Source organism: Cebus imitator, unplaced genomic scaffold (assembly GCF_001604975.1).
Source record: "Cebus imitator isolate Cc_AM_T3 unplaced genomic scaffold, Cebus_imitator-1.0 Scaffold8, whole genome shotgun sequence".
Taxonomy (NCBI): domain Eukaryota; kingdom Metazoa; phylum Chordata; class Mammalia; order Primates; family Cebidae; genus Cebus; species Cebus imitator.
This window is the reverse complement of record NW_016107323.1, coordinates 9536626-9549312: the sequence shown is the minus strand read 5'-3', so window position 1 is coordinate 9549312 and position 12687 is coordinate 9536626. Positions and strand designations below refer to the sequence as shown.

The 12687-nt window shown below is 45.0% G+C and overlaps 1 protein-coding gene across 4 annotated transcripts in view; it reads right to left on the bottom strand.

Moving 5' to 3' along the window:
• Window positions 1-12687, bottom strand: part of PTPN11 (protein tyrosine phosphatase non-receptor type 11) — a 103625-nt gene that overhangs the window by 23071 nt on the left and 67867 nt on the right. For 2 of the 4 annotated variants that reach the window (XM_017542962.2, XM_017542970.2), the window contains exons 8-11: window positions 11958-12037; window positions 11673-11831; window positions 5813-5944; window positions 1150-1316 (exon numbers count right to left, since the gene is read on the bottom strand). In XM_017542962.2, the coding sequence (XP_017398451.1) occupies window positions 1150-1316; window positions 5813-5944; window positions 11673-11831; window positions 11958-12037 (538 nt within the window). The remainder of the gene's footprint in view (window positions 1-1149; window positions 1317-5812; window positions 5945-11672; window positions 11832-11957; window positions 12038-12687) is intronic. The other 2 variants (XM_017542979.2, XM_037743696.1) reach the window with 1 other exon arrangement.

Here is a 12687-nt window from a genome sequence, read left to right as displayed (position 1 = left end):
AAAAAAAAAAAAAAAAAACATTGGCTCAGAGACTGGTTGAATAAATGGTAGCCTTTTTAACAATTGGACAAATAAAAAGTTTCACATATATCTACTCGCCCAAGAAATGAATGAGATTTAGGAAACCCAATGTTCCCCAATGTAATCATGAAGCCCAAACTGGAGAATCAGCAACCTACAGACTCATTACAGAGGAGCACAGCTTCCATCAAAGGCCTTGGTGGAAAGCGGCTGGAATCTTGTGAAGCAAACAAGTATAGTGCTAGGGGAGAAATATATTTATGGTAGAAGAGAACAGAATCGCTGGGCGTGGTGGCTCACGCCTATAATCCCAACACTTTGGGAGCCAGAGGTGGGCAGATCACCTGAGGTCAAGCATTCAGCCTGGCCAACACAGCAAAACCTCGTCTCTACTAAAATACAAAAATTAGCCAGGTGAGGTGGTGGGCACCTGTAATCCCAGCTACTTGGGAGGCTGAGGCAGGAGAATAGCCTGAACCCAGGAGGCGGAGGTTACAGTGAGCCAAGATGGCACCACTGTACTCTAACCTGGGCGACAGAGCAAGGCTCTATCTCACAGACACACACACAAAAAACATGAAACAAACAACAAAACATACATACACACACACACACACACACACACATACACACACATATACACACACACACAAAGAGAACAGACTCACAAAGAGATGAATCCTAAATTACTATACTAGAAAAAAAAGTAAGAATGACTTAAGGGATCCTCAAGAATCAGGTCTATGTCCACCACACCCCCACTACCTCGATATCTACACAGCAGTCAACACCTACAGAGCAAACATCACAAAGAATGAGGAGAATCTGCAGAGCCAGGATGAAGTTGTTTAATGCACAACTTCTAGTAGTCTCAGAGAGAATGCTGACTTAGTCCTTGCAGTTTTAACTGAGCATGTTGCAATGCCCACAGCCAATGGCAGTGCTGTGGAACCTAGAAGAAATACACCTTGGGATCAAAATGTCCCTCAATGCAGGTGCTCTATGCCTCAAACAGATATTAAATTCTTCCTACAGTTAAAGAGCTGGGGGGCGGGTAGATAAAAGCAAGCCCTTGGCGCTAGGAGACAGGGACAGGCTGTGGCATAGAGGGGCGGCAGGGGCTGTCACCTGCAGTGCACCACGACCGGCCCTGCATCCATGATGCTCTCCTGCTTATGGTGCACCTCCTCCAGGAAGTCCAGCACACCCCCAGGGTCACTGGGCACTCCGTGGTCCGGCCAGGTCCGAAAGTGGTATTGCCAGACCGTTCTCTCCGTATTCCCCTGGAGTAGAGCCAAGAAAAACCAGAAAAGAATTAAATAAATCAAGAGGTTGAGGAATCATCCAGTTCTGAGCTTTCCCAAATCCAGTGTGAGCCACTGAAGAAGAGAATCTCCCCATGTTCCACTGAAAGGTCCTCTTCATGAGGTTCCCAGAACTCGTCTCAATTTGGGCAAACCTGGAGGCAACCTTTGCCTCTGTCATAAGAACCAAGATGTCTGGCATGGTAATTCATTCTTTCAGGTAACTACACCCTGAATCATCTCTCTGAATCATCAGTGACAGGTAACATCCCTGTTCCTCTGTATCCCTGTGGTGCTCAGCTCTGGAGGTAACTGAGACCTCTAGGGACCCCGGTCTTTCCTCCCAGCAGGGGAGAAAGCAGATGAGGACACAGCCATTCGCTTAAGACATTCTTTCCTCTTGGTCGTCTTTTTATACCCAAACCCACCATATAAACACACACTTTTTTTTTTTTCCGAGACAGAGTCTTACTCTGTCGCCCAGGCTGGAGTGCAGTGGTGCCATCTTGGCTCACTGGAACCTCTGCCTCCCGGGTTCAAGCAATTCTCCTGGCTCAGCCTCCCAAGTAACTGGGATTACAGGCACATGCCACCACGCCCAGCTAATTTTTGTATTTTTAGTAGAGATGGGGTTTTGCCATGTTGGCAAGGCTGATCTCGAACTCCTGACCTCAGGTGATCTGCCTGCCTCAACCTCCCAAAGTGCTGAGCCACCAAGCCTAGCCAGTATTGTTCTATATTAAACTTGAATTTAATGCAAAGAAGATAAGAAAACAGGCTTTGCCATCAGATGACTAGATTTAGGCTCCAATTCCAGGCATCCACACTCATGTGGCCCTTGGATATGTCTAAACCTCAATTTCTTCCCTTGTAAAGTGGGAATAATCATCTCTCTCTCTCTCAAAATGCAATTGTAAGGACTCGAGCTCGCTGAAACACTCAGCCTCTGCCCAGCAAACAGTAAGAGATTCAGCACATTGCAGCTATTTTGAGAATAAAGATAATTAATAAAGATCAACAATAGCACCAAGACTACAGAAGACCTAAAAGTATCATGTTTCTGGGTCTATCCAGATTACGTAACTGTAGCAGCACAATTCATTGCTTTATCTTCTTCCTATATGTGTGGAGACAATCTAAGCTAAGTAACTTTTTTTTTGTGATAGAGTCTCACTCTGTCATCCAGGCTGGTGTGCAGCGGCCTTAGCTCATTGTAACCTCCACATCCTGGGTTCAAGAGATTAGTGTGCCTCAGTCTCCCAAGTAGCTGGGACTACAGGCGTGTGCCACTATATCCAGCTAATTTTTCTATTTTCAGTAGAGACAGGGTTTCACCATGTTGGCCAGGCTGGTCTTGTACTCCTGACCTCAAGTGATCTGCCTGCCTTGGCCTCCCAAAGTGCAGGGATTACAGGCATGAGCCACTTCGCCCAGCCTTAAGTGTCATTTTTAAAAGGGATTTAATAGGACAATTTTTTCTTTCTTCCTCTTCTTCTTCTTCTTTTTTTTAAGAGACAGAGTCTCACTCTGTTGCCAAGGCTGGGGTGCAGTGGCACAATCACAGCTCACTGCAACCCTGAACTCCTGAGCTAATGTGATCTCTTGCCTCAGCCTCCCAAAGTGCTGGGATCGCAGGCATGACCCACGGCGCCCAGTCCCCCATTTCTACTTGACAGCTACATTGTTCCAGTTCCTCTCACAATCTCTACCATAGCTTCAGCCTCTGCCCCTCCCCGTCATCAGTAGGACTGCACCCTCTCTGACATCAGAAATCCAAACATCCTACCCTGGGCCACAACTACACTGGCTCCCAGCTCCTTCTAGTCTCCCTGTCACTTCCTGTAGCCTCCAGACCACTGAGCCCTTCCTCCACTTTCCACCTGTCTCCTCCTGCCCCTGTCCCCCTCATCCAGCCAGGAGTCCCCATGCTGTGGGGACAGTCACTTTCTACTGTGTGCCTCCACTCCCTGACCTCCTCTCCATCCACTGCACCTATGCAAATCCCAGGCCTGGGCGAACCACGTACTTTCTGTTTTGTGCCCTAGGAGCCAAGTGTCCTTGGAGAAAAACCAGGTGATGGGTATCAGTACATTTTCATGTTCACCACCTCAACTGGGCACTTGGCACAGCACAGAAATTTCTGGACTTCTTGCCCTGCTACACAATTATGATTTCATACTTTTCTCCCTTTCTTCAAATATTCAAATATCTCTTCTTATACCCTTTGACTGTCTGTTGATGGCCTTGCCTCAAGCTTCAGAGAGGATGGGGATAATAATCGCTCTCAGCTCACCTACCAGCATCTGTGGCCACCTTCTCTTGCCCTTCTGTTGCCACAGGAAAAAATGTCCCTCCATCAATCAAAAACTCCATCCACAATGCTCTGCGTCCCACCTCCCCTCCTCATCCCACCTCCACCCTTGCCTCCCTGACAGCTCCACTTCAATGTGCCCAAGGCATCTCAGACTTAGTGTGTCCACAAAGAGGTCCTTGATCCTTCCAGCTTCCTCAAGTCCACTGCCCTCCACCCTGCCTTCTCAGGCTTGAAAACTACCAGTCATTCTGCATGCCAGCCTCGCCCTTGGTACACTCCGTCATTAAATCCCTGCCTGTCTGCCTCCAGTTTGCTCTACTGGGTCCTCTTCTTTCTGGCACCCCTGCCACTGGCCTAGTTCAAGCCCTGTCATCTTTCACTCTGACAACTGCAGTACCTCCTAACCGGTCCTAATCCCTAGACCTACTCCTGCTCGCTCCAGTCTCTACAGGGTGGAGGGGAATCTCTTAAAAGCTTAAATCCAACTATGGCTGCTTACTACACTTAGGATAACCTCCCCCCAACCTCCTTTGCCAACTCAAACACATTGTTTCCTATGCCTTAAGAACTTCCCTTCCAGCTGGGCATGCTGGGCGCGGTGGCTCATGCCTGTAATCCCAGCACTTTGGGAGGCCAAGGCAGGCAGATCACAAGGTCAGGAGTTCGAGACCAGCATGACCAACATGGTGAAACTCCATCCCTACTAAATACACAAAAATAAGCCAGGACGGTGGCGCACGCCTGTAACCCCAGCTACTCAGGAGGCTGAGGCAGGATAATCACTTGAACTCAGGAGGCAGAGGTTGCAGTAAGCCAAGATCACGCCACTGTACTCCAGCCTGAGTGACAGAGCGAGACTCCAACTCAAAAAAAAAAAAACAAAACACCTTTCCTTTGGCCAGGTGCACTGGCTCATGCCTATAATCCCAGCACTTTGGGAGGCTACTTGTGGCAGGGGGATCACTTACCCCAGGAGTTCAAGACCAGCCTGGACAACATAATGAGACACCCATCTCTACAAAAAATTTGAAACGGGTGGGCATGGTGTCACAAGCTGTAGTCCCCAGCTACATGGGAAGCTGAGGCAAGAGGATCACTTCAGCTTACGAGGTTGAGGCTGCAGTGAGCCGTGGCTGCACCAGCGCATTCCAGTCTGAGTGACAGAGCAAGGCTCTGTTTAAAAAAAGTCCTTTCCCCCTCTAAATGAACCCTAAACTCCTGCATTTTTTCTTTCTAGCCTTGATTACAGTTTGTAATGATATATTTATATGTGCAATTACTGGGCTGGTTGATTAGTGGCCAGTACAGTGTACACTTGGGAGTGCAGGGATTCCATCTGCTTTGTTCCCCAGCTCAATCTCCAGCAAGCAGCATGGTGCCAGGAACCAAGAGGTCATTGAACAAATATCTCTGAATGAATAGATGAGTGTCCACATGACTGTTCAGATGCCCAGCTGAACACATCCAGAAGAAAACAAATCACTGCCCACATCAGTTCTCCCTCCAGCTTTTGTGGTGTGTGCCACAGCACCACTGTCCACTCGGACTCAAACCTCTACATTGTGTCTTGAATCCCTCTTCCTCCTCCAAAGGCCAAACAATCCTCACGCCCTGCAGACTTCACCCCCAGCAATTCTCACGTCCACTGCTTCTCTTCCAGTGTATTCTGCCATCTTACATAATATTCCTTTCCAAAGGAAGGAACAAAAAAGAACAACCTGTGAAGTCTGTCGATACTTGGAGAGGAGGCCATCAACCTAGGCTCCTGCAGAGGCCTCCTAACAGGCCTTACAACCACTCAGGTCACCCCATCCCAATCTCCCACCCAGGGCTGGTCTTGAACTCCTGGGCTCAAGCGATCGACCTGCCTCAGCCTCCCAAAGTGCTGGGATTACAAGCATAAGCCTCAGCGCCTGGCCAGTTATTTGTTTTTAAATCTTCCATCCTGCCCTTCCCTAGGCTCGGTAAGGGCAGGAACACCACCTGCCTTGTTGACAGGGTACCAGTACTGCCTAAACTGTATCTGGCACATAGAAGGAATCCAATATATGGCTACTGAATCAATGAATGAGCGAATGCATGAATGTATGCAAACACGAGTAACTGCGAGACCCTGAATTACTACATACCATCAGCAGTTCCCAAAGTCTCTAGAATACGACAATATACTTACTTGTCCAACCTTTGAAAGTTTAAGTTCTCTTAGCGTATAGTCATGAGCAGCACTTTCTTTGACGTTCCTAACACGCATGACCCCATATTCTTTGAGAGCATACTCATCAGGCCAGTATTTGACACATTTACTCTGAAAGGAATCAGAGAAAAAGAAAGTTAATTCTGTGAACTCTGAAATAAAACCTAAACCAGCAACAAACAAATGTGCAAGTCTTGCTTAATAACCACCAATGTGGAAAATGGCCTGTCTAGCATCTGTTAGGTTTTCAAAGAAAAGGAAAGAAGAGTTCAAATAAGAAAAGCAGGTGCTTGGAGGACCGGGCAGAAGTGGGAGGAGAAAGGAGGCTGGTGTAGTTATCTGATCCAAGCATGTGTCAAAGGAGAGTCAATGCTTGTTGATCTGTAAACAATCAAGCTGGGGCACAGTGGCTCACACCTGTAATCCCAGCACTTTGGAAGGCCAAAATGGGCAGATCACTTGAGACCAGTTCGAGGCCAGCCTAGCCAACATGGTAAAACCCCGTCTCTACTAAAAATACAAAAATTAGTCCAGGCGTGGTGGCTCACACCTATAATCCCAGCACTTTGGGAGGCCGAGGCAGGTAGATCACCTGAGGTCAGGAGTTCAAGACCAGCTTGGCCAACATAGTGAAACACCGTCTTTACTAATAATACAAAAAATTAGCTGGGCGTTGTGGTACACGCCTGTAATTTCAGCTACTTGGGAGGCTGAGGCAGGAGAATTGCTTGAATTGGGGAGGTGGGGGTTGCAGTGAGCTGAACCCATGCCATTGTACTCCAGCCTAGGCAACAAAAGCGAAACTTTATCTCAAAAAAAAAAAAAAAAAAATACAAAAATTAGTCAGGCGTGGTAGCTGGTGCCTGTAATCTCAGATACTTGGGAGGCTAAGGCAGGAGAATTATTTGAACCTGGAAGGTGGAGGCTGCAATGAGCTGAGATCATGCCACTGCACTCCAGCCTGGGCAACAGAGAGAGACTCTGTCTCAAAAAAAAAAGAGTTCAAACAAAAGCAGATGCAGGTGCTCAGAGGACTAAGCAGAAGTGGGAAGAGAAAAGCGGCTCATGCAGTTGTCTGATCCAAGCACGTGTCAAAGGAGAGTCAATGCTTGTTTATTTATCTCTAAGGAATCAAAGATGCAGAGAGAAGGACCAACCAATGTGAGAGTGCTGGCTAGCAACCACTGAGGTCTGAATTCTAAGATCTGCCAGTCACTCCCTAGGGAAGGCAAGCATAGAGTCTGGAGGAGTCTAGGCTGCCCAACGAGCCAGACTGTCTGCTTCATTTTCGCACCAGTGTAGGAGGACTCTGTGCCTTATCTAACCCAAGTGTGAATAACTATATCACAGAAAGGCAGCCCATAGGGTTTTGAACCAGCTGCTTTTTCTATATCCAGACCCATCTGATACCTCCTCTACACGTCACTTTCCCTTAACTGGGCCCTGGGAATGCCAAGTCTGCAATAGCTGCTGGTTTTAAGAGAAGGCAATTGAAAAATATGGCACCAAGAAAATTATTCTTGCTGCCAAAGAGGAAGCTATTTCACTCAATAAGAGATGAGTTTGTATCTATTTGGTGATGTGTCCTGGGCAGAGAATGCTTTTGTGTTCTGTTGCATTCTGGGCAGTCATCCACACCACTTACTTTCCAAAACCACCATGACACAAATATCAGCAAGAGAAATTTACCTTGTATCTTAGGAAGACAGAGAAATTTACGGCTATAAAACTGGAAATAAGAAAGCAGCTACAGACATCAACAGTCACAGTAGATGATTAGTTGAAAGAAAAAAGAAAACATGGTAGGAGGAACATTCAATAGAAGGATGTGGTCTTAGCCGGGCACAGTGGCTCATGCCTGTAATCCCAGCACTTTGGGAGGCTGAGTGGATCACTTGAGGCCAAGAGTTTGAGACCAGCCTGACCAATATGGTAAAACTCTGTCTCTTTTAAAATTACAAAAATTAGCCAGGTGTGGTGACACACGCCTGTAATCCCAGCTACTCAGGAGGCTGAGGCAGGAGAATCACTTGAATCTGGGAGACAGATGCCACAGTGAGCCAAGATCGTGTCACTGCACTGCAGGCTGGGTAACAGAGCAAGGTATGGTCTCAAAAGAAAAAGAAGAAGAAGAATGTGGTCTTTTGGCTTTCCCTCCAGTATTTTATAGACCAAACACCTCTAACAGATTTGATGTAAATTTTAGTTTCCCCAAATAAACATTCCTAATATTAATTGTACTCTAGGCTGTCACTGGCCAATCAAGGCTGAGGACTGCTCCCAGTCACTACAGGGAACTCGTCACAGGATATAAAATTAAATCATGACTCTGAAAAGAACGTTTTAGCTAACTTTAAACATCAGCAAACTGCTGCAGCCCTCTCCCCAGTTTCTAAACTCCTTTGAAAACCTTGGCAAACAAATTCTAAAATATGAGAACAAAAACATTAAAATAAGGCCTTTAAAATGGGGCCCAGGAATCAAACACAGTCCACAGTCTGGTTTGTCTTCTGTGCACTGGGGGGATAGTGAGAGTAGGTTGTCAGAAAGGCCTGTAGAGAGAATCAGCACCCATCATGTCATCCTCTCAGTACCACCAAAGTAAAAAGGAAGAAGGAGATAGGGAGCAGAGACTCAGACAAGGTGGTAAGGAGCGGGGCAGGGTGATTTCACCCTAAAGCCTTTCTATCCTAGGAGAGCTTCTGAAAGGGACTGATACTGATTCCTCTGAAGCAACACAAGACCCCTCTGTTCACAGTCCTCACATCCTCTGAGAACAGGTGACCTCCTACAGCTATAATCAGGCAAAAAGCAGGATGAAGGGCTTCATTCTTCCTAACCACATTTAGGGCAAAAAACATTTGCCTGAAGCAGAAACTACAAAGATGTTTCCATTGGTCCATTCATTCAAGAATACCTAATGTTACTGCAGGCAGCTGCTAAAGGAAACTTTTGTTTCACAATGACCAGATCTGGTCCCAAAGGTATTCAGAAATGTACAACAATGAAAGTCTTATGAAAATCACACTGCCCTTCACTCCAAAGTTCTCCATCTGTCTTAGGTTTAATTTATAGGTATCACTGCTACATTCCACACAAAATCTTATATAAACCAATTAAAGGATATCTAAAAAAGAACTTTCACTAGAACACAAACAAAAACACATAACTTTTCTATATTAAAAAAAAACAACCCACAAGGGTGAGCTCACTTTGAGATAACACAGAGGGCTGTCATTCAATAAGATTTGTCTGCTTTTCTGTAGATGTGGGATGTTACAATTTATTTTTTAATCTGAACTGTCTTGAAGAGTATGGAGCAATGGGTCCTAGGCAGGTGCTGTGGGTGGGAGTAAGCACTGGGGCAACCATTTGGGAGAACAGTTGGGCAGAGCTAATTAAAACAAACAACATGGCCAGGCACGGTGGCTCATGCCTGTAATCCTAGCACTTTGGGAGGCCAAGGTGGGTGGATCACCTAAGGTCAGGAGTTCGAGACCAGCCTGGCCAACATGTTGAAACCCCGTCTCTACTAAAATTACAAAAATTAGCAGGTGTGGTGGCACATGCCTATAATCCCAGCTACTCGGGAGGCTGAGGCACAAGAATAATTTGAACCCAGAAGGCGGAGGCTGCAGTGAGCTGAGATCGTGCCACTGCACTCCAGCCTGGGAGACAGAGCAAGACCGTCTCAAAAACAAAAAACAAAAAGGACAACATGCACATCCTATGACCTCACAATCCTTCTTGATGTCTAACCTAGAGAAACATTTGCCATGTTCAAAGGAAGGCAAGAACAACACTGATCACTTCAGCACTGGTTCTAAGAGCAAAAACCAGGACACTTAAATGCTCATCTAAGAAATCATGGTTAAATAAATTATAGTATAGCCACACCAAAGAATATCATGCAATTGCTAAAAAGAATGAGATAGCCTAAAATGCACTCACAGAGAAGGTCAGAACATATATTTACTGGGAAAAAAAACAAGAGACAGAATAAAGTTACAATATGAAAAAGCACTTTTCAGTCAGAAAGTAGTAGGTAGTAGTACATATAGGCTCGTATGTGAATATAAATGCCACAAAAACAGTGCAGGAGAATACATGTCCCACTGAGAACAGGGCTTTTATGTTGGAAGAGAGGGAGTTAAAACACGTGGACGGAGAATAGAGACAAAAGCAACTTTAATCTTAACACTAATGTGTTTGAATCTACATGAACATATCATTTGGATAATTCAAATTAATTTTTAAATGCTTAAAAGTCATAAGTATAGTTTACATACCCAGTGAAATCAGTGTTTATTAATTAGTGCTCTAATCACCAGACAGATCTTCTTTTCTTTTTTTTTTTTTTCCTTTTGTAGAGACAGTATCTCACTCTGTTGCCCAGGCTGGAGTGCACTGGTGCGATCAAAGCTTGCTGCAGCCTCGAACTCTTGGGCTCAAAGGATCCTCCCACCTCAGCTTCCTGAGTAGCTGGGACCACAGGCATGTGCCACCACGCCCACCTAATTTTTGTATTTCTTTGCAGAGACAGGGTTTCACTGTAACCCAGGTTGGTCTCAAACTCCTAAGCTCAAGCGATTCGCCCACCTCGATCTCTCAAAGTGCTGGGATTACAGGTGTGAGCCACCATGACTGGCCTACATGTTTTTTCTTGTGCTCCCTTTTTGACTTCTGTTTCTAGATACAGTGGAGTAACAGAGACCAGATTTACCCTCTCACCTTAAAAAACTAAAAAAACTGAAAAAAATGAAATGACACATATAACAGAATTCACAGTCAAGAACAATAGTTATTATAAAAATACTCCAGGTCAGGTATGGTAGTTCACGCCTATAATTCCAGCACTTTGGGAGGCCGAAGTGGGAGGATTGCTCGAGCCTGGGAGTTAAAGACCAGCATGCACGGCATAGCAAGACCTCATCTCTACTAAAAATAAACAAAAATTAGCCAAATGTGGTGGTGCATGCCTGTAGTCCCAGGTTCTCAGGAGACTGAGGTGGGAGGATCACTTGAACCCAGCAGTTTGAAGCTACAGTGAGCTATGGTTACATCACTGCACTCCAGCCTGGGCAATAGAGTAAGACCCTATCTCTAAAAAACAAAAAACAACAACAGAAATACTCCATACCTTCAAAGGGTAAGGAAAATGCTACACATGTTAAAAGGAACAATAAAGATGATATTAACACTTCTAGAGACGAAAAATACAATGCTGTGAAAAATACTCTGGATAGGATTAAGAACAGATGACTTACTGTAGAAGATGAATTTAAAGACATGGCAAAAGAAGCTATCCAAAATAAAATACAGAAGGGGAAGAAAATTGAATAAAATAAACCAAGTGTCAGTAGGCTGTGAGACAACTTCAAGAACCGTAATACACATGTGATTGGTGTCCTAGGACAAGGTTGGACAGGGTACTTTTTTTTTTTTTTTTGGTAAAGATGGGGTATTACTGCATTGCCCAGGCTGGTCTCAAACTCCTAATTTCAAGTGATCTGCCCGCCTCAATGCCCAACAGTGCTGGGACTATAGGCATGAGCCACCATGCCGAGCCCAGGGTATGTATCTGAAGAAACAAAGACTGAACACTGTCCAAATTTAAGGAAAACTACAAATCCACAGAGTCAAGAAGCTCAACAAACCCCAAGCAGAAGAATCACAAAGTACACCAAGTAATATCACAATCAAATTTCTTCTAGTCCCTTTTTTCCAGAGAATCAGTTAGATTAAGCTTAATCCACTGATTCACTTCCTAAACATGGCCAATCTGACACGTCTGATACTTTAAAAACAGTTTAGCAGAAGAGAAGTTCCTGTGATTTACCTTTCCTCTCTCCACTTCTTTTGTTGTCATGACAATCACTCGGGAGTTTTCTTGGAACACCATCCGCCAAAAGTCGTTCACCGTGTTTTGCAGACAGCCTTGTGTGGCAATGTAACTCTTTTTGGGCTTTGAATTGTTGCACTTGGTTTCAAATTCAGGCTAGAAATTTAGGAAGAAAATCCTTCAAACATCTGAAAGTTGCTTTCAGGACACAAGGAAGGATTTAAAATACAAAAATAGGCTAGCAATATGTGGTCAGAAAACACTGTGAAAAGCAAAGCTTACCATGATGATATTTGCATTGATGTAATCTGAAACAGGCTCATTGGGATCCCCGTCGTGTAGGACAACCCTGGTATGATCAACTAGAAGGAAAATACACCACAGTCACGTAGGTCCTCGGACTGCTTCAGGAAAAAGCAGTTCAAATCAGTTCATCCTCAACCTAGTCCAAGTTTCGTTCATTTAACGATTTAAAACACACACACACACACACACACACACACACACACAGACACATAAACATTAAAGCCCAGATAAGCACAACATCAAAGTGAACACTGCCTGATGCCTCATAATGCTATCTACACAATTTCCTGGTTTTGATCATATACTATGGGTATATAAGATGTTATCATTGGATATAGGAAGCTGAGAGAAGATCCAAGAAAACTCTCTCTACTATTTTTGTAACTTATGAGTCCAAAATTATTTCAAACCAAGAAATTTTGGACTGGGCACGGTGGCTCACGCCTATAATTATAGCACTTTGGGAGGCCAAGGCAGGTGGATCATATGAGGCCAGGTGTTCCAGACTAGACTGGCCAACATGGCGAAACCCTGTCTCTATTAAAAATACAAAACTTAGCCAGGCATATTGGTACGCATCTGTAATCCTAGCTACTCAGGAGGCTGAGGCGCAAGAATTGTTTGAACCTGGGAGGTGGATGTTGCAGTGAGCCAAGATCACATCACTGCACTCCAGCCTGGGCAACAGAGTAAGACTCTGTCTCAA